Consider the following 23273-nt stretch of genomic DNA (forward strand, 5'->3'; position numbering starts at 1 on the left):
CAATTTCAACAATTTGAAAGTATAAAAATAACTCCACGTTTCGTCTTAACTTAAGACATCTTCAGACTAAGTGATAAATTACATGCAAAATTTGAATATACAGACTCTATAGAAGTATAGTTTCGAAGAACCGTAGCTATATCGTAAATACTGAGGAGAAATAAGAGTTTGTTGCTGTTATTTAATATCGTGAAGTCATATCGATGTTCTCAGGAAATAAACGCTATCTCAGCTGAATCAAATATTTTTCCAGCTTGGTGTCCGGGGGAAGGCCTTCACCACCAACGCGTAAGCGAGTATTTGTTGGTCGAGTGTTTAAACAATGGCCGCAGCTGATGAGTCAGTTCCATTGTTGGCGGCGAATGAAAAGAAGCCGTCCGTGTTAAAAGATCTCATCTTGAGAACAGCTTCATCATTTCAACCATGGCTTGGTCGAGTATCATCATTCTCGTACTTGGAGTTTCTATAACTTTTGCCAGGTCACCTGAAGGTAAAATCGTATATTCCTAAATCAATTTCCTAAAACAAAGTTATTCCGATTGTGTAGATAAAAAATTTTGACAAATACTTGCCAATTTTTTTTACCTATACACTGAAATTCGGAATAACCTCATAGCATTTATATAAGTTCAGTGTAAGTCTTGAAATTTTCAACTTGAAGAAGACGAATATTTCTCCATTTGTATTCTTACTACCTTTGTGTTCTAAAAGCTGAAAGCTCTCTCACACTCAGACACGTACATTAAATAGGATACTTCATCTATTTAACAGCGATTCTTTTAAGCGGTATTACAACTCGAAGAAAAGCTAGATTTTTGAATATCTTATACCTTAAATCTTTCTATTGATGAAGAAAAAACTATCTCCGTTAATCTCCGATCAGTGCATGATAAACAATTTCTATATAGGTCAAACTCAAGTGTCTGTGCAATTCCGTATACAATAATACAGACATACATTTGTGGTTTCCATTATTTTTAGAGTTCGCGGGCAAATTCGAAGGTGATATTAAACTTACCCGGGAACAGAAAAACGCGATCGATAATGAATTAGATTTGGAGCCTGCGAACACTTTCGGAGCTGCGAAAAGCACCAAACGATGGACCAATGGCGTCTTCAAATACGTCATCGCAAGCTCATTGAGTAAGTTGTTTTTCTTTCTCGCAAGAAAATCGTCTGTTGTTCGACCGAGCAGACTTCGTAGAATTAAACAGCTGGTCAAGTTTAAAAAGCTTCGTTTATAATGGGATATCTCGCACCTGAAGTCATCATGCAATCCTCAATCCTCAACCCTCAATCCTCATGCAATTTCTTAAAATGACAAGCAACTCGCCTGCTTCTTTCGGTGAAAATATCACAACCAAACAAACCATGAAAGTCTAACGAGATCTTGTACATAACTTCTCGTGTTTTTTAGAAGAAGTTGGACAAAAAGTTTGTTTGTTGCTTTTGTCACTTGTATTTTCTTGTTTAGTATAAATGTTGACCACATCGGTTCAAACAAGCAGTTCAAACAACTGGTTAAACCGCGTCAGTTCATTTTGTTTTTTATCGTATTTTGCTGTGGTTTAGGCGGTAGTTCAAGCGCCATGCAAGTGATTGCGAGTGCAATGAAAGAATGGTCGGATAAAACTTGCATACGATTCGAACGCAGAGCTAGCAACGATAGGGCATATACAGAGTTCTACAAGGGTGGAGGGTAAGTCGTTTACCTGTTGAACTTTCTTTTTAGATTCTTCTACATGTAGATTTTAACAATCCCCTTTAACACCTTACCAATAATAATTTGTGAATTTTGGGCTTAGTTCCTATTTTTTTTTTATTCATGTGACTGTTAAAGGGCGGGTTTCACGAACTTAAGCCAATCATTTTTTGAATTTAAAATTTCCTTCAAAAGCGGCTTTAAAAACCTCACTCTGTGAACGGGTGCGATACTATTTCAATTTTCGTTCAATCCGAAAGCAATAAATGATTTCTCCTTCTAAAATCATAGCGTCTCCTTCAGATTTCTTTTGAAAAGCGTTTATAAAGTCTGAATAATTTGTTTTACTTACGTAATAAGTTCGAACACAGTTAATAGATAATACATGGTCTGGAGACTAAATAAAAGTACAATACAACTCATTATGTTATTGTCCAGGTTTATGCAAAAAATGGTTCCTTTCTCGTCACGTGTTTATTGTATTTTAGCCAAATTTACCAATGACATTCGTCTTTCTAAGCTCCTCAACCTTGACTTTAATAATATGTTAATTATAAGATTGCTATTGGTTTATCTGTGCAAAATACAATAGACGTGTGACGAGAAAGGAACAACTTTTTGCATAAATCTACCTCAACATAGTTCATGAGTTGTATTGTAGTTTTATGTGGTCTCCAAACCATGTATATTCTATTAACTGTGGTTCGAATGAAACTTTTTTATAGATGTTGGTCGTATGTAGGTATGACAGGCCATAAGCAAAAGATCAGTTTAGCCGGTGGATGTTGGCATCACGGAATTGTTGTTCATGAAATTGGTACGTTGAATGTGGACGATTAAATATGCCTTATAATTAAAGAACGCTTTCCTTGGATTGAAGTCACATTGCAATTGAAAAGGTTAAAGCTTTTCAAAACATTATATGGTGGACTGATGTTACATATGCTTATCTTTTCCGCAGGACATGCCCTAGGGTTTTGGCACGAACAATCCAGACCTGATCGTGATGAATATGTCACTATTATGTGGGATAACATCCCCTCCGGTGAGTGTCGAGGTTATGTAGAGGGGGGTTATATAAATTGGGTGGGGGGGTTATATAAATTGGGTGGGGGGAGGTTATATAAATTGGGTGGGGGAGGTTATGCAAATTGGGTGGGGGGAGGTTATATAAATTGGGTGGGGGAGGTTATATAAATTGGGTGGGGGGAGGTTATATAAATTGGGTGGGGGGATGTTATATAAATTGGGTGGGAGGATTATATAAATTAGGTAGGGGGTATATAAATTGGGGAGGGGTTATATAAATTGGGTGGGGGGGTTATATAAATTGGGTGGGGGTTCATATAAATTGGAAAATCATCCCTGGTCGAAACTACACAAACATGGAGAAAAGTTTCTACTTCGGAGCATAATTTCTTCAGTTTTATCAAAACGCTTTTCGCCAATGAAATTTTGGGGCGAGATGTTCACTTTAAAAGATGTTCATTTTAAGTAATATTCTTCGACCATAGGGTGAGATAATGGGTTTAGGCCAGTGGCTAGGTCAGGCGGTCAGCCTAACAAAAGTAATTTTGAAACATAATCAAAAAGGCAGGAGAGCGTGTAATATTTGAAATATTACTTTTCTTTCTTTAGGCAATCGTCACAACTTCAAAAAATACACCAGGACACAGATTGATTCTCTAAATGTTCCGTATGATTATGGAAGTATCATGCACTACGGAAGACGAGCCTTTTCGAACAACGGTCAGGATACGATCGTACCAAAGAAATCTGATGTAAGACTCCAGACACGTCCATTAAATATTGCGGTCATATAACACCCGAAAAAAAAAGTAGGCGCCTAATGACAGATTATACAACATCGTTTTGTAGAGAAATGTAATGCGTGAGTACTTTACCCAAGTTAGAACAAATGTAGGCACCACGAAAGATCCTTGAATATGGGGAGGCTAATATTTATATATTCACGTTCAGCATTACTAGTTTCTTTTAAAATTGATTGTTTTTACGGTGTGTTAACATGAATCTATGAATATTAGCCCCTATCCCTACATTTAAGGATCTTCCTCGACCCCTGATGCATTATGCAATGACTAGAAGTAAAGAATACGACACGATTCGCTACAACACGGAACAGGAGAGGAAAACAGGCCAAGGGTGTGTCGAGTTCAACTAATGCATGTTTTGTGACGTTTTTCATTCAAGGTGACACTCGGACAACGACGGGGTCTGAGTCCCAGTGATGTTCGACAGATGAACTTGATGTACAAATGTGGAGAAGGTAGGATCACCAGGATGGTCGCGATAGGACCCTGTTATCCTGAACGTTCGTTGACTTCAATCAATGTTTTATATAGCTACCCCTCGCCCCACAACCCCACCCAGGCCAGTCACCACCATGCCCCCCAGACCAGTGACCACCGTGCCCACTAGACCAACGGCACCTTCTAATGGTGAGTATAGCGCCTGTATTGATAATATTTGTTACCCCATAAATTTGCCGAACATGTTTCAAACATTTTTCTATCTCATATACAAACATTAAACAACATAACCATGCTTTGGTTATGATGTCAAATATTTTGATATGGATAACCACGCTGTTTTAATGGTCAAATGCTTGTCCTATGTAAAGTTTCCAGCATGGCCAAATATTTTGACATGGATAACCACGCTGTTTTAATGGTAAAATTCTTGTCCTATGTAAAGTTTCCAGCATGTTTGGCGCTCATATACAAACATTAAACAATATAACCATGCTTTGGTTATGATGTCAAATATTTTGACATGGATAACCACGCTGTTTTAATGGTCAAATGCTTGTCCTATGTAAAGTTTCCAGCGTGTTTGGCGCTCATATACAAACATTAAACAATATAACCATGCTTTAGTTATGATGTCAAATATTTTGACATAAATAACAACGCTGTTTTAATGGTCAAATGCTTGTCCTTTCTTGTCCTTTTTTTTTGGCCAAACATATGTACTGGACATAACTAATTTCAATCCATTTGTAAGCATGGCGGATTTATTACGATATCGTTGGAAATTAGAATACTCATTTGTTTGAATTGGTTATTAAAATATACGTTGAAGAAGTAAGCAAAAAATACAAATTGCTAAAAATATTGCTTGTAAATTTGAGTGGACTAAAAAATATTCGAAATTAAAGACTATAATTACGGAAAAATTATTGACCCAGCGAGCCACCCCGCTCCCAGGCATTTCACTTTTCTCTAGGACTGATACCATGGCTTCATGGCGGATGGCCTGGCGTATGCCATAAATGTTTGATGTTATCACTGTCCTCATCTAAATAAACACGTTACTTTTCTCAGGAATCAAAGTTGAGTTGCGAAGCGAAGGTTGTGATGACCCGAAGTTGGTTTCAGTCCACTGTGGTCGCGCATATATCAAGGTCAACGGAGTGGATTATGCCCCTAAGAGAAGAGGACATAATTTGGTTGTTGTTAATTCGCAAACTGGTGAGAACTGTTCTGGTATCAGTTCTAAACTGTTCTTCCTAAAGGTCCAGTAAGGATCATCTCTTATTGATCCAGTGTTACTACAGGAGAAAACCTAAACTAAACAAACTTTATTTATACTGGATAGCTCTATCAGTTCTTAGCTGTTCTTCCTAGAGATCTAGTAAGGATCATCTATTATTGATCTAGTCATTCCAGTATTACCACAGGAGGAAACCTAAACTAAACTCTTTATACTAGACAGCTCCATCAGTTACAACCTATTTTTCTTGAGATGCAGTTAGATGTCAGTTCTAAACAGTCCACTCAGGTCTATCCTGCAAGGCTCATCTCTGACTCATCTATTTATAGGTCGCGTTGAGTACAGAAAAGCATACGACACTCACGGATCCACTTATCAATCAGGACAAATGGCAAAGAAATTAAATGATTTGGCTAATGCTAAACAGCGGTAGGCAAATGTACTATTTCCTCGGTCTCAAAAAGTGTAATTCATTGCTGGTTGGCTTATGTTAGCGAGAGGGCTTTAGAATTCATTGCAACGTTAACTTTGGTGCCATTTTTGAAAATGATCTTATTGCACTTTTTTGTAGAAAAATTATTCTGATCGCCATCCAGGACGAAGGTGCCTCGAGGATGACGTCAGCACTTCAGACCGCGATGCTTCGTGTCGGCGGCGTAAAACCAGTCAGACCTGCTTATCGAGGATCGTATGCCTTGGTGGGATATTCAGGACCTGAGAGACCTTCGTGGATAAGACAGGTTACAAAGCCGAGACGCCTAGGTCCTAGTCAGATAATGACGGTTATTTCTTCAGGGGGACCGGGTCCGGAGACCCCGAGACCTACAGTACCAGTTACCAGACCCCCAGTCGGTGAGTTTCTTAGGATAATGTGTAGTTGTTTCTTGCACTGTTGCTATCGTTCATAAGCATTTGTAACAAATATTGACCTTCGTATGTTTAGGATCATGTGGCATTGGTGGTAACAGCGGTCGTGTGATTGGTGGAACGAATGCAGTCCCAGGGGCTTGGCCTTGGCAGGTAAACCACAGCCCTCCCCCCTTTCAACGCATTCGTTTCTCCAGCCTTTTCAAGGAGCTCCCTATTTAATGCGCTACACTGAATTTTCTTTCATTCCAGGTCGCCCTATTGAGATCAGGAAGATTTAGTTGTGGTGGTTCGTTGGTCTATGCCGACTGGATTGTGACCGCTGCCCACTGCGTATCTCGGTCGCCGAGGTAATACTGTTACAAGTCCAAGGACGACGACTACGTATACCCCCCCAACACGAACACCTTTTCAGCCATTTTATCATTGTCATAAAATTGTAATATAATAGACTATTATTTCAATTTACTCCATTTAACATAGTTCTAAAATTATTTTATATTTGTGTTTATTTCACATGAGTATTTCACGTTGACAGCGAATTTTCTTACTTTAGTGCTTCATCTTACACCATCCTTCTCGGAGCGCACAACCGAAACTCGCCGCAGAATCACGAGCAGCGAATCAGAGCAAAGAAGGTGATAGTTCATCCACAGTATGGTCGACCTACTCTCAACAACGACATCGCGTTGATCCAACTCGAACGACCCGCAAAATTGAACAACCGCATTTCAACTGTCTGTTTACCAAGCCATAACTTCGATGTTCCCTTGAACTCTGAGTGTTATATCACTGGTAAGTTTGATGATGGTTGTGAAAAACATTGCATCTTTCAACTGGTAAGTCGGTTGAATAGCATTGAGCCGTTACATGAAATGTATTTAGCAGAAATTAAACGGTAGGAAGAGACTACAGCCATTCATTTTACTGTTTGTTGAGAGAATTACTGTAAAAATACGATGTTTTTACAAACGATATCAGTCGACTTTTGTCTTCTCAATATCGCAAGGAAAATTAGTAAAAGATTTTGGATTTGCTCGCTTCTACTTTTTGCTTTTACATACTCAATAAGGAAAAATAAGAAGGCAACTAACAAATCCGGCAAATAAATCCTAGCAAACTTTCTTAGTATAATAATACCCTTAGGATCCAGACTTCCTCCATTTACAATTATCAAAATGAACGGGATTCATTTTGTCTCTTTACGAACGTCTTTAAAGTTTGAACATACTTCTCGTTTCAGCCGGACTTTGAGAACTTTTTGACAGTCACAATCGCTTTTTTACCTGTGTTAAGTTAACCAGTTCGCGACTTGTGAAATGATCATCAAGTGATGGTTGTAATTGTGTTTTTTACCTTTGATAGGTTGGGGTAAAATCCGGCACCCGGGAAGCTCTCACCACACACTACAGCAAGCAAGGTTACCACCAAGAAGTCAGGATGAATGCAAAAGAAAACTCGCACAATCTCCTGGTAAGTATGCGTAATCTTCTCGTCAATCAACTAGGTAATCCTGCAGTTTTTATTGAAGTCATAGCTTCCCAAACTCCTGCTTCGTACTGGTGCCACCCCTCCCATCTTTCTGTGCATCACCAGACCCCCGTACTAGTGACCCCTGCATCTCCACCACCCACCACCCCTCCAGTGTCTCCTCCGCCCACCTACCCGCCACACAAAGTTTAAAAGCATTTACTGAAGTGTTATTTTTATTTTTCGCAAGGTGGCGACAGATTATCGATCACAGAGCAAATGTTATGTGCCGGGGTTGACGACAGCATCCTAAGTGGTTGTCATGGTGACAGCGGCGGCCCCTATGTATGCCGGGACAGGAACAATCGTTTCGTTCTTCAAGGAGCCGTCAGCTGGGGTTCTCCGAGATGCTCATCTTCTGAGCGCTACACCGTTTTCGCTCGCGTTGCGAAGTTCAGAAATTGGATCGACACCGAAATAAGACGAGCTGGGTAAAATAATCGATGCAAGTCAAGTTATTCTTAGTTTTAGCGCAAGAAAGTTAGTATGAATGATGTAGTAATGATATCTATTATTGTGGTGTTAAAGCGATCGATTATGAATTAAACAGACGAAGTTTATTTGTGTATTTATTTATTGTTTAATTCAACGCTCGGGAGAATTACTCTCACAGTTGTTAACGGCTAATTTTGTATGTGGTTTCTCGATTACAAGTAAAGCTAGGTTAAACGTCGCATTTTGGTCGCGTCGAATGCCATTCAAACAATTGATAGTGAGATGATAATGAAGCTTCATGAGGTTTATCATCTCGTCTATTGTTTGAATTGCATTCGAGGCGACCAAAATGCGACGTATAACCCTAGGCCTAAAAGACCAAACAATGCATTAATTATTTTGCATTAATTTGCAAAGGACAATAGAAATATTCAAAAACTATTGTTCCGAGTCTGCAAAACTTTGTTTGTTCAATTTTTCCGGGCAAATTTGCCAAACTGGGTCGGGGAAACTACATCATTTACATAGGCTTTTACTGTAAAGTGTCTTCGATGCATAAAGTGCATTGTCCGTTAGAATGCAAGAGATCTGAAACAATGGATCGTGCGAGGCGAGTTTGAGGCAATAAAAGCTGGATGTATTCTCGAAGAAAATCAAATGTGGTAAAGTCTTCGTGGAAGGATCTCAAGTCGGTCGAATGGGAAGAAGCTGAGAAGAAGTTTGAGAGAAGAATTTTGCTCTGTGACCAGGTACATAGTTGGTTTAAAGAAACCGTTTATTTGTCCTCGTAGATTAATTCATCGCTCTGACCTTTTGTATTGTTATGAATAGCGAGAAGACATTCGCAATTGGAGGCACATTCTTTCATGATTTCAGCGCGATATTGTGTATTTTTTATCAGATACGAATCGGCTGTGATATTGATTTTGCTTTCCTTTCAATATTTCATTTCAGAACGAATTGTACGGCGCTGAAAGATGGGGATCGAAGTTTGAAGCGAAACACAAACGCTTGCTTGCAGCGAATAATAGGTATTGTTTTATTAATCAATGCATGTGTATTTTGTATTTGAGGCTTGAAATAACACGTTTGAAAACGCTGAGCGAAACTAGGATAGTTTAATCAAACTTTTCCGGGACGTTCTCCTATACATGACTTTGTCTCGAACATACGATGCCGTATCGTAAACATCATTTCTATATAGGATAATAGAGATTTAAACTGGATTGAATGCATATAATTTTCCGTATTTGTCAATGTATGTGCTTCATGTCTCTCGTACAACTGGGTTTCAGCTGTTTAGAACCATTTCATTTCATATCATATTATATCATTGTACCGTGATAAACTTAACGCGTGCCAGGGTATATTTTAGCTCCTAAATTGTAGACTGTAGTTTTAATCGGTTCGGAACTTGTTTTTTACTTCAGTATCAGTATTTTTCTGTACGGATTCCTTTGTTCCTCTTATGTCAATTCGTTTCACAATGACAACCAAAAAATACGCATTTTTAGATATACAGTTAAAAGGTTTTTGTCTCGCAAAGCAAGTCATTTTAAACAAACTTTATTTGTCCGTGAACTATTTTCCTTTACAAATTACGTTTTACTTCTGTTTTAGGATAAAAGAAACGCCGAAGTTGAGAGATATGAGACAGGAGCTGGAACAATTCGTGCACGCAAATACAAAAGTTTTAATTTCGGTCAAAATATTTGCATGGTTTTATAAACAAAGAAAAAAAATACGTATTTTTAGCTCAGATATGCCGAACCCTCTTCTGTTTACCTCATTGAATTTCAAATTTTTTCGAATTACAGTTTTAGTTCCTCCAACCCCTGGGTTAAACTGGTCGTGTCAAGCGCTTGCGGAGTAAATACAAGTGATTCTGGGGCCCCATCACTTGTGTTTTCTTCAAACTTGAACGATAATAGTCCGACATACGAAAAAATGTCGCTTACAGAGCGCCTAAATCATAAAAAATGCATGAGATATTGCAAGGAGATAATAGTCGAGTGTTACTGCTTTCTCGCCACCAATACGGAAACAAAGCTGCATGTTTTTCGATCAATATTTCTTACAAAATTGCATGACATATATTTTGTATTTGCCTGCACAATGCGAAGGCCCCGGGTGAGTGGCGTGGAAAATATCGACACCCGGACGATGGATAGCTAATCAGATGTTGGAGGACTGCCAACCAGATGAAGAAAGATCACCAATCAGGTGAAGAAGGATCATCAACCAGATGACGAAGAAATGCTAACCAGATGATGAAGAATTGCTAACCAGATGATGAAGGATCACCAATCAGATGATGAAGAATTGCTAACCAGATGATGAAGGATCACCAATCAGATGATGAAGAATTGCTAACCAGATGATGAAGGATCACCGGCAATCAGATGATGAAGAATTGCTAACCAGATGATGAAGGATCACCAATCAGATGATGAAGAATTGCTAACCAGATGATGAAGGATCACCGGCAATCAGATGATGAAGAATTGCTAACCAGATGATGAAGGATCACCAATCAGATGATGAAGAATTGCTAACCAGATGATGAAGAATTGCTAACCAGATGATGAAGAATTGCTAACCAGATGATGAAGAATTGCTAACCAGATGATGAAGAATTGCTAACCAGATGATGAAGAATTCCTAACCAGATGATGAAGAATTGCTAACCAGATGATGAAGAATTGCTAACCAGATGATGAAGAATTCCTAACCAGATGATGAAGAATTGCTAACCAGATGATGAAGAATTGCTAACCAGATGATGAAGAATTCCTAACCAGATGATGAAGAATTGCTAACCAGATGATGAAGAATTGCTAACCAGATGATGAAGAATTGCTAAGCAGATGATGAAGAATTGCTAACCAGATGATGAAGAATTCCTAACCAGATGATGAAGAATTCCTAACCAGATGATGAAGAATTGCTAACCAGATGATGAAGAATTGCTAAGCAGATGATGAAGAATTCCTAACCAGATGATGAAGAATTCCTAACCAGATGATGAAGAATTGCTAAGCAGATGATGAAGAATTCCTTACCAGATGATGAAGAATTCCTAACCAGATGATGAAGAATTCCTAACCAGATGATGAAGAATTGCTAACCAGATGATGAAGAATTGCTAACCAGATGATGAAGAATTCCTAACCAGATGATGAAGAATTGCTAACCAGATGATGAAGAATTCCTAACCAGATGATGAAGAATTCCTAACCAGATGATGAAGAATTGCTAACCAGATGATGAAGAATTCCTAACCAGATGATGAAGAATTGCTAAGCAGATGATGAAGAATTCCTAACCAGATAATGAAGAATTGCTAACCAGATGATGAAGAATTCCTAACCAGATGATGAAGAATTCCTAACCAGATGATGAAGAATTCCTAACCAGATGATGAAGAATTGCTAACCAGATGATGAAGAATTCCTAACCAGATGATGAAGAATTCCTAACCAGATGATGAAGAATTCCTAACCAGATGATGAAGAATTCCTAACCAGATGATGAAGAATTCCTAACCAGATGATGAAGAATTGCTAACCAGATGATGAAGAATTCCTAACCAGATGATGAAGAATTCCTAACCTGATGATGAAGAATTGCTAACCAGATGATGAAGAATTCCTAACCAGATGATGAAGAATTGCTAACCAGATGATGAAGAATTCCTAACCAGATGATGAAGAATTCCTAACCAGATGATGAAGAATTGCTAACCAGATGATGAAGAATTCCTAACCAGATGATGAAGAATTCCTAACCAGATGATGAAGAATTCCTAACCAGATGATGAAGAATTGCTAACCAGATGATGAAGAATTGCTAACCAGATGATGAAGAATTCCTAACCAGATGATGAAGAATTCCTAACCAGATGATGAAGAATTCCTAACCAGATGATGAAGAATTCCTAACCAGATGATGAAGAATTGCTAACCAGATGATGAAGAATTGCTAACCAGATGATGAAGAATTCCTAACCAGATGATGAAGAATTGCTAAGCAGATGATGAAGAATTCCTAACCAGATGATGAAGAATTCCTAACCAGATGATGAAGAATTCCTAACCAGATGATGAAGAATTCCTAACCAGATAATGAAGAATTCCTAACCAGATGATGAAGAATTCCTAACCAGATGATGAAGAATTCCTAACCAGATGATGAAGAATTCCTAACCAGATGATGAAGAATTGCTAAGCAGATGATGAAGAATTCCTAACCAGATAATGAAGAATTCCTAACCAGATGATGAAGAATTCCTAACCAGATGATGAAGAATTCCTAACCAGATGATGAAGAATTCCTAACCAGATGATGAAGAATTGCTAACCAGATGATGAAGAATTGCTAACCAGATGATGAAGAATTCCTAACCAGATGATGAAGAATTCCTAACCAGATGATGAAGAATTCCTAACCAGATGATGAAGAATTCCTAACCAGATGATGAAGAATTGCTAACCAGATGATGAAGAATTCCTAACCAGATGATGAAGAATTGCTAAGCAGATGATGAAGAATTCCTAACCAGATAATGAAGAATTCCTAACCAGATGATGAAGAATTCCTAACCAGATGATGAAGAATTCCTAACCAGATGATGAAGAATTCCTAACCAGATGATGAAGAATTGCTAACCAGATGATGAAGAATTGCTAACCAGATGATGAAGAATTCCTAACCAGATGATGAAGAATTCCTAACCAGATGATGAAGAATTCCTAACCAGATGATGAAGAATTGCTAACCAGATGATGAAGAATTGCTAACCAGATGATGAAGAATTGCTAACCAGATGATGAAGAATTGCTAACCAGATGATGAAGAATTGCTAACCAGATGATGAAGGATCACCAATCTGACATTGGACGACAAGACGGGTGTTCAAGTGGAAGCTCTTTCGAGGTACATACTATATCATACTTATATATTGTTTAAGTGCATGCTTTTGGTGATTCAGCAGTTGTTCTAACCTAGTATATTTGCACTTCACCCTTTGAAGGTTCACCCACCATATGATGAAAGATCACCCACCATATGATGAAGGATCACCAATCAGATGATGAAAGATCGCCAATCAGATGATGAAAGATCACCAATCTGATTGGTGACGACAAGACGGGTGTTCAAGTGGAAGCTCTTTCGAGGTACATACTATATCATACTTATATATTGTTTAAGTGCATGCTTTTGGTGATTCAGCAGTTGTTCTAACCTAGTATATTTGCACTTCACCCTTTGAAGGTTCACCCACCATATGATGAAAGATCACCCACCATATGATGAAAGATCGCCAATCAAATGATGAACGATCGCCAACCAGATGATGATCGGATCGACGAAAAGGCGGGTGTTCAAGTGGAAGCTCTTTCGAGGTACATACTATATTATACTTATATAATGTTTAAGTGCATGGTTGTTCTGGCTTTTGGTGATTCAGCAGTTGTTCTAACCTAGTATATTTACACTTCACCCTTTGAAGGATCACCAAATAGATGATGAAAGATCACCCACCAGATGATGAAGGATCATCAGCCAGATGATGAAGGATCGCCAATCTGACATTGGATGACCAGACGGGTGTTCAAGTGGAAGCTCTTTCGAGGTACATACTATATTATATTTATATTATATTGTTTAAGTGCATGGTTGTTCTCGTTTTTGGTGATTCAGCAGTTGTTCTAACCAAGTATATTTACACTTCACTCTTTGAAGGATCGCCAACCAGATGATGAAAGATCGCCAACCAGATTATGAAAGATCACCAACCAGATGATGAAAGATCATCAACCAGATGATGAAAGATCACCAACCAGATAATGAAAGATCACCAACCAGATGATGAAGGATCACCAACCAGATGATGAAAGATCACCAACCAGATGATGAAAGATCACCAACCAGATGATGAAAGATCACCAACCAGATGATGAAAGATCACCAACCAGATGATGAAAGATCACCAACCAGATGATAAAAGATCACCAACCAGATGATGAAAGATCACCAACCAGATGATGAAAGATCACCAACCAGATGATGAAAGATCACCAACCAGATGATGAAGGATCGCCAATCTGACATTGGACGACAAGACGGGTGTTCAAGTGGAAGCTCTTTCGAGGTACATACTATATTATACCAATATATTGTTTAAGGCATGGTTGTTCTAGCTTTTGGTGATTCAGCAGTTGTTCTAACCTAGTATATTTACACTTCACCCTTTGAAGGATCACCAAATAGATGATAAAAGATCGCCAATCAAATTATGAAAGATCACCAACCAGATGATGAAAGATCACCAACCAGATGATGAAGGATTGCCACCCTGATAATGAAAGATCACCAATCAGATGATGAAAGATCGCCAACTAAATGATGAAGGACCGCCAACCAGATGATGATCGGATCGACGAAAAGGCGAGTGTTCAAGTAGAAGCTTTTTGAGGTACATACTATAAGTATACTGATTGGAGTATTGCATGTTTTTTCTGGGTTCGGGTAATCCTGGTGGTCTAACCTAGTATATTCACATACCAAGTGACATTTCTCCCTTTTCGGCAGTGCATGATAACACTAAATTTTTTCAAAGTTCCGATGACTACATTTTCGAACTTACTCGATGAAACATTCCCAGTTTTGTCACTTGCGTGTGAATTCCAACTGCTGCGTAAGACGCATGCCAGCTCTAAAGCGCTAAAATGAATCTAACAAACGCAATTAGCATGGTCGACGCGCACGCAATGCGAAAATACATATTCGAATTCGTATTAGCCTAATTTTAGATTAATACGAAGGTAATCGCGAGCACTTATATGATCATATAAGTTCCTCTGTTCAGCCTGCTTATAAATCGACCGCTTCGAAGCACGTCAGTGGCATCAAAAGTTATACTTTTAACATTTCAGAGCATGCTGCATGTATCCTTGTGTAAAAGCGAATGAAAATTTCACGTAAAAACTTGCTTTCGGATTATTTAGCTTTCAAATAACAAAAAATCAATGGTTTGATGATGATTACACACAACACTCTTCTGTTTCTCTCATTGTTTTTCAATTTTCGCATCACAGTCTAAATTTTGTTTAATTAATCATTTTGGCTAACTTCATTAAATTATTTAATAAAATATTGTATTTTGTCTGTTTTAACTAACTGTACGGTAGAAAGACCCTTTTGAATTTTGACACAACTATTATTTTGTTTCATTTTGTTTCATTAATCTTTTGCACACTTCACCGTGTTTTGAGATTTTGTTAAGATGTTTGGAATGGAGCGGAGCAATCAAGCGAACAAGGCAAGCGAAATTTGATGAACGTTTCACGAAAGGTAATTATAAGGCGTAAAAGGTAAGGACCATCATCCATTCTTGAGTATACTAGATGTTAGGAGTAGCTATTATGATTAAAATGCATGTTGATTCCGATAACGTTGTCGATTCCGTAATCTACAAAAATACTTAAACGGTGCATGAGAAATTTCTTGAGAAGGGTAATAGAAGAGTGTTGTTGTCTACATCGGTTTAAGATCAAAAAGCATGCAAGTCGTGTATGAATGAAGATGAGATTACGCTTGAGAAATCCTTACAACAATTTCAGAATTAAAAAAATGTTTTTCGACGATTTCACCAAAGTTGCGATCGCCCAAAAATAATTTTTGTTGCCACTGTCGGACGAAATGCAATTCAATTCAATTCAGATGATAACAGCCTGCTGTTTTGTAACGCACGATATGCACGCATGCGCACGCTAGACCACCAGGATCCATTTGATGGAAGCTCAAAAATTGCATGGCAATTCTTGGGACTCTCTGTTCAAATGAGCGCAACTAAAACGGTTAATTAATTACGACAGATCAAAACAAAACTTGTCTGTACTGCCTTCATTGCGGACTATTTCTAAATCAAAATAACAAATTCGGGCCGCTGGCCAGACCAGGTAATCTGAAATCCCGATTTCATATTGCGCGGTCAGGAGGGTTTTTCTCCGGGGACTCCGGTTTCCCTCCTTTTCATATTTGGCAAACAAAAAACAGTGTCCATGTCTGGGGCCAAACCAAAACGTGTTCGGTGATCATGAAAAGTTTTCTTCCGTATTTTTACACAAAAAATTAACAAATATTTGTACAAATGAACTGTTAAAAATTGGTATGTTTGGCTTCTGGGTTGGATTCCCAGAACACTGACCTTAAAATAATTAAACAATTCGGGCGCAATCATTACTCTGCATTAAGCTAATTAAGTTTCGTAAATTTATTCGTACGCAATGCCTGATATGCTGTGCATCTCCAGAAAAGCTGCGGAAGTGACTGGTGTTGTGTCCCATGCATTTTATAGCTCACTGAACAGTGAACACTTATTTGATCATTAGAACTTTAGAAGAATCTCTTGCTGATGAAAAGCAAAAGTGCCTTATCCAAGATACTAGAGTTGATATGGGTAACTGAGGAATGTGCATTGTCACTAACTTTATCAATTATTAGGATTGGTCGATGTGAAAAGTTTGCATGTGAAGTTTTTAGGTCAAGCTTTCAAAATGATGAAATTACAGGAAAATTGCGAAAAGAAGCCGCGGCAAAAGAGATTTTGGCCTTTTTGGGATCAAATTTAGTTGTGAAATGTGACCCAAAATCTATGTAAACACTACAATACTCCAATAGTTGTACAATACTACTACTCCACTACTTCCACTCCTATATACCATTGACAAAATTAGGGTATTTATCATTTATCAATACGTACTGTAGTGCTTACTGTACAATCTTATACACTACAGAATACTGTATATAAGTAATGATCACAGAATAAATAAATTATTCTCATTTGACCAGAGTTTCTGAAAGAAAGCGTGTTTGAAGTCAATAGCAATGCTGCTGTGTACATGCAGTTGAGTTCACATGAAATGCACTTTGTGTTGGTCACACGATAAAGTAACTCGCAGGGTGATAAAGTCTCCAATAGAAACATGCTACTTGTGAAACGAAAGGTGACCTTCGTCCTTCGGTTCTTATATAACAAATTTCTACATCATATAGCTAAGGTGGAATTGTCTGTCTAATTGTCTTTGTTCTTTAGTCTTGTCTCTACACAACGTCACAACGCAATGTGGTTATGTGGGGGCTATAGGAAGGTAATGGTGATATTTTGTACTCTAGGCCAATTGTCACATGCATATGCATCTTTAATAGACTTTTCTCATAATGACGTCAAACGGGGAAAGTCTGATGTTACACGAAATTTCATTGGCTCCACAAAACTATCGAGCCAATCAAACTTCGTGTAACATCAGACTTTCCGCGTTTGACGTCATCATGAAAAAGGTCTATTATGGAATGCTGAAATCTGTCATTGGCTCACGGTTAATATTAGTGGTTTGAATTGTGGCAGTAAAGAGAAAGTAAATTCACTCAAATCATATCTCACGGATAACCTGAAAGGCTGAAAACAACCTCTGATCCAGTGCTCTGATCAGTGACTCTGATTTAACCTTCATCTGATCTGTCATTACATTACTGGATGGCGAAGCTGCCTGATTGCGTTCAGCCTGAACACCCGCAAATTTAAAGTCAAAATTTCAAAATGGCGATCGATCGAGAAGTGAGTCTTGTGTTTCCTTGTTTTTGAACTGCGAATAAACTTCGCAGAATCGAGATCTTTTTGACAATATGACGCTAGGTGGAGCTGGAGACGATGTCACTCAAAGGAAGAAGATTCTTGCAGAAAAACTCTCAAAGGTGCGGAGTTTCAGCGCAAATAAATACGCTCCATGATTTTGATGGTGCTGAATAAATTTCATAGCAAATATGATTTCTGCACCTCTCTGCCTTAATGCTAAATGTAAGTGCTTTTTTATCCACAGGAACAAGCTAATTTGTCCTTCCTGAAAGAGAGTCTGACTAAAAGTGAACAGTTAACACAAAATATGGTGCGTACATTAGGAAAATTATTAAATTATAATTATTTTCCCCTGAAAATTATAGTTCATGCTTGCTTTTGACTCAATTCATAAATTGAGGCTTTCAACCATAGATGTAGGAGGTCCAGATTGCTCATACCCATACCTATTCATACCTAGCAGAGATGTGACCTGAAATATATCTGAGATGTCCCTAAACCTGATGAACCATCAAGGGAACTTGTCAAAATCGATATTTTGCAAAATCTAATAGGAATCCCTTTGTTGTAATGTACCTTTTGTCAATGTCATGCAAAATGGCAGTTTTAACTGGTCCAATTTTGCAATCATAGAGTTCATTCACACCATAGGTACAAAAGAGCTAGCAATCTATCTATACCCCCTTGACCTAGCGCCAAATGTCATCTTTTTCCAGTGGGACTGTATTGCTAATAAAATATAGCATCAAATGTGGTATGACAACTGTCTAAAATAGACAAAACATTTCTCGACGTTTCTACATGTGAGCGAAGCTTTGTTGACTCAACAAAATTTTTCTAACATTCCTGTATATATGATTGCCTGAAAATTGACAATTTCACAAAACATTCATGATCACCTCCCCCAGAATACACAGCTCACCCACTTTCTCCTCTCTCGATCCCCACTCTCTCCTCAGGCTTGGTAATTACAAGCCTATATTTACTTTTCCTTAAGTTCAGAGAATATAGACTTGTAACCACCTTGCCTTCGATGACTTTTTGTTAAATAGACACTTCTCAAATTTGTTCTCGGGAAATGAAAACCATTGATAACCTTCGGTAACCATGATAGATTACATTGTCCACCTCATTTTGAGGCTATTGTTTTGCATGCAATCAAGCAAATGGGAGGTGTCTATTTGCTTTGAGTTGGTAAAGATTTTGTTTTGATGAAATGTGACAAATCTCTTGATGATTAATTTTCCTGTATTGTGATCTATTTTAGCTGGGCATTTTGTCGTCATTTGATAGTCGTTTGAGCAAGCTGGAAGGAAATATACTGCCTGTTCACCGTGAAACTGTCGACCTGCAGAGGAGACAGAAAAGTATCCTTACATGAAGTGACTAGGAAAAGTCCACTACATCAGTTTCAGTTCAAGGAAATCTATGACAAAAGTGGTAGGCAATATGTTTAGATTTATTTCAAATTCTTGCTATTGGTGGAGGTGCAGTTTGTACTTCTTGTGTGGGGTCCATTTACAACATTCACATACAACAATAAGTTGTTGTATACCATGTATAGTTTTTCCCAAAAATGAGAGCAAAAAAACTTCGAAAATTGAAGTTTTTATGCATATTCATATTGCTATAGAGATCAGTGGCAAAAAACTGATCTCTATATTATGTTATTCACTGTGTTGTGTTAAGCTCAGTGTCTGACATGAGTACAAAACTATACCAAATCACATTCTAAACTAGAGAATACATAGATTCCTTTGAAATGCGCAGTAAACAAGTTAACAAATGTCCTGACCAAATGCGAATCTTGCCATCTTTCATTGCGACATTGTCACCACTGAGTTACCTGCAGTTACCTGCTGCGCAGCTCAAGGGAATTTTGACACAGGGCACAACTTTCTAGTACAGTGATGTATGTATTGTTGTTAGCCATTGACTGAAATATCTCATCAGTGTGTGTGTGCTAATACAAAAATGATGCGATCTTTATACGGCGACCAAAACTTCATCATTTCGAGTTATACCAAGCCCTCAGTTAATAAAATTCCGAGTCGAAACCCTGTGAAGTTCTGCCAAGTTTGCAATCCATAGTTCAGAGGTCGGTTCTCCCAAACTCCCACGCGTATTTCTATAACTGTATAGAAACACGGAAAATGTTTTCTTTTTCATAATTATATAACAAAAATTTAAATTTGTATCTAAAACAAAAGTTTCAAGCAGAATTGTAGCTTTAGATTAGTTACTCTGAACAAATGACCAATTTTAGTTGCGTATAATATAGTTAGTTGACATTATTTATTATATATATCGTTGACATTATTATATATTTTCAGTATGTAAGTTAATAAAGATCTATTACTTGTAGGGTGTACCTATAACTTGAGTTTTGCCTTTGCGTGATCGTAAATCTTTGCGTGATATATTTTAGTCATTATGTTTAATAATAACCAACTTGTGTGGGAGTAGTTCCCTTCAACGCAAAGGCTTCCTGCCTGGCAAATTTTATCAGGATCGTGCAGTATCACTGAACTGACTTGGCAGCGTTTCAAGGTTTTGGGAGAATAGGGTAATTTTAACTGAGAGTTCTTTCATGCATTTGTTTCGAAGATGAAGGGTTCGCCGAGTATACTCTTGTTTCTTTTCATGTTAAACCTAAACCACACTCGCTTACGCTTAACAGATGTTCCAACTATGTTCCAGACAGATGTTCCAACTATGACAACCAGTGCAAAGTCCTAAAACTTCCAAAATTTAACAGAATTGTTATACTGTATAATTCTTGCGAAATTTCATTCACGATTTATGATTGATCTGTTGTCTGGGTTTATAAAGACATCCTAAGTTCTTCAAAAAATTTTGTACTTCGTTGAATCTCAAGAATGCAAGCCGGTCAATATAAATAGCCCCTATATAAAGATAAACTTTTTATTAAACCTATATCAATCTCTTTTCTGCCCGTAAAAAAGAAAGATATAAAATTAACACTATTTGGATTTAACATTTCAAGTGAGACATAGTATAAGATATGATTTTTCAACCATTCATAAACTTTTTATTAAACCTATATCGATCTCTTTTCCTTATAAAACCATAAAAATAAAGAAAGATATAAAATCAATATGGGGATTTATATTTCGAGTGAAACAGCAGATATATACAAACTTTTTTATCAACCATGATTATGGATAATTGGATATGTCTAAACGTGATATTGCATACCAAACATGTTTTTAAAATTTGAGGAGCTATGGGGCCTAAGAAAGGAATATAATATCATCCGTATGCAGTCAAAGAGAAGACTATAGATGCATCATTTCACAATATAATTTTAATAATCCAATGAAATACATTTTAGATTCATTTTAATTTTGAAACTTTGCATGTATCATCAGCATAAAGACAGCTCATCGTTGAAATTCTTTCGTGAAAGAAAGACAGTTAAATAGTTTGAATTTGAATCAAAATGGTCGGAGTCTTGCAGAGTGATGAGTGGGTGTGTTGATCTTGTGACTGTCTCATGAACTATAAATAGAACGTTTGCTTTGGAGAACGCTTCATTTATTTCAAGATGACTGAGATCGTTGGCGGAGTTTTGAAGCTGACGTTTGGATTTTTAGTGAACAAGGCTCGCAGTAAAATCTCAGAACGTTTAAACGATGGCGACGTCACGAACGAAGAATTTCGACGCTTGATCGTGAGAGAACTCGATGATATTAAGAGGAAGTTGGATGGATTGGCGAGAAAGGATTTAGTGAGCAGCCTTCTTTTTCTTCAAGAAGGAATCAATGGTCTTTATCAGTCGCTACAGCAGTTTAAGGCATTCGAAAATGGATCAGAATCGACCGAACTAGCAACCTCAGCTGCAGCTACGTCCTCTGAAGAAACTGATCCTGTTTCTCGAATCAACGAAGTTGTGTCTTTAATAAACGCCTTCAGTTCATTGAAAATACATTCCGAGAAAAGCTATGTTTCTGCCATAGATTCGTTCAAACTCGCTCGTGAAAAAGCCACCGAAGCATTCAGCAACGAAGCTTTGTCCATCGAAGACCGAATTCAAGCGACGCAGGTGCGAATGATCGCCAGAATTTTAGAAAAATCAGAAGATCCTGACGGGGCGGTAAGCGACTGCCTGCAATACCTGAAGCAGCTTCATGATGTCAAAGCTATTCAAGAAATATTTTCTGCTGTGATGGACGGCGGAATTAAATCTCTGTTTAATAAAACGAAGCGACTCAACAATGCTTCGTCCGTTCATCAAATGAATCTGCTTTTGTATGAGTTTGCCAAAAGGTTTTCGAACTTGCAAACAGTGTTTTTTGATTGGCCCAGGATTTTGCTTGGAAAGAAAACTTACCATCCATTAGCCATTGATGATCGCCTTATTCGAAAATACGAAGAGTCTGGTGTAAATATCACGTCGCCGTATCAAGATTTCACATTTCCCAGTCGTGTTAGGGAATCTTGCTTATATGTTGTAAATAGCAAAAGAGAAATTGTTTCGACAGGCTCTTATGGTTTTGTTAAAATATTTAAACCCTCAGGAGAAACCTTTTCAATATTTGATTCTTCCAAACAAGAGGATTTGCCACGTTGCGAGGTTGCTGCGATGAATATCGATGCCGAAGATAACCTTTACGTCATCACGAGATTTCGAGAAAGCAATGATCAACTATGCAGTTACAAGTTGTTAATATTTGATGAGCATGGAGACAAAAAACTCGCCTCTCTGTTGCCTTTTCAACACGACCGGGCACGTGATGTGTACGTTGCAGTAAACAATGACAAAAAGATCGGCGTTGTAGATCAAGAGAAAAAAATTCTGCACGTCGGAACTTCATGTAAGACGGATTCGTTTAAAGTCGATAATAATTTTCATCTCAAAGAATTATTCGGCGGAGTGCGTGCGATAAGGTTTCTAGATAATAATGGAACAAAAATTATTGTCGCAGAGTCGGGTTGTTTTTATATCTACACGGAGAATGGCGAGTTGGAACGCAAAGTTATGATGCCGGAGGAATATGGATATATTGATTCTGTCGCAATAAATCACGTCACAAGACGGATTCTGGTTAAAACTGCCAGGAAAAGTATTTATATTTGTATTTTCTCAGAGACAGGAGAATTAAAGGACAATGTATGTCTGGATTCTAAGGCGGATTATAACGATTTTAAGAGGGATTATAGTGAGTTTTACGATGCTCCGATTATTTCTAATCCACATGGTGCAGTTGCTTTGGTTACTTCCGAGCGAGTAATTTTTCTTCAACTGTAGAAGACTTACATTTGTGAACGCAATTATATAAACTGCACTTTATATATCTTTATAAATTAAACTACAATGCACAGTAATAAACTTGAATTAGTCACGTAAAAGTAATAATAAATTTCCTGAACTCTCTGTGTTTGACTGTCATCCCCTGGGAATTGACTGTTTATTTAGTACAAGTCATTTATTAAGGTTGTACTTAATGTTAGAGGCATTTTAATCTATTTTTGATAGAGTTTTTCATTGTCAGCAGAACATTTGAAAATTGCTCATTTTATAACATTTTATGTTGGAGGTGTTTTCTCATATAGATATACATG

General features: G+C 37.7%; 2 protein-coding genes across 2 annotated transcripts in view; both read left to right on the forward strand.

Moving 5' to 3' along the window:
• Positions 1-387: 387 nt before the first annotated feature.
• Positions 388-8172, forward strand: LOC114529037. Its single transcript, XM_028550763.1, has 16 exons — positions 388-490; positions 982-1143; positions 1573-1699; positions 2428-2519; positions 2664-2747; positions 3341-3483; positions 3914-3989; positions 4066-4161; positions 5047-5193; positions 5545-5644; positions 5787-6067; positions 6159-6235; positions 6335-6432; positions 6639-6877; positions 7448-7555; positions 7803-8172. The coding sequence occupies exons 1-16, from the start codon at positions 424-426 to the stop codon at positions 8045-8047; spliced, it is 2142 nt and encodes a 713-aa protein (XP_028406564.1). The 5' UTR covers positions 388-423; the 3' UTR covers positions 8048-8172.
• A 9486-nt stretch (positions 8173-17658) lies between these two features.
• LOC114529003 (exocyst complex component 7-like) overlaps positions 17659-23273 on the forward strand; it is a 42551-nt gene continuing 36936 nt past the window's right edge. Inside the window, exons 1-3 of the mRNA XM_028550723.1 lie at positions 17659-17806; positions 17932-17997; positions 18955-19054. Of these exons, the coding sequence (XP_028406524.1) occupies positions 17738-17806; positions 17932-17997; positions 18955-19054 (235 nt within the window). The 5' untranslated portion in view covers positions 17659-17737. The remainder of the gene's footprint in view (positions 17807-17931; positions 17998-18954; positions 19055-23273) is intronic.

Source organism: Dendronephthya gigantea, unplaced genomic scaffold (genome assembly GCF_004324835.1).
Source record: "Dendronephthya gigantea isolate DGI-Jeju-01 unplaced genomic scaffold, DenGig_1.0 000053F, whole genome shotgun sequence".
NCBI classification, from domain to species: Eukaryota; Metazoa; Cnidaria; class Anthozoa; order Malacalcyonacea; family Nephtheidae; genus Dendronephthya; species Dendronephthya gigantea.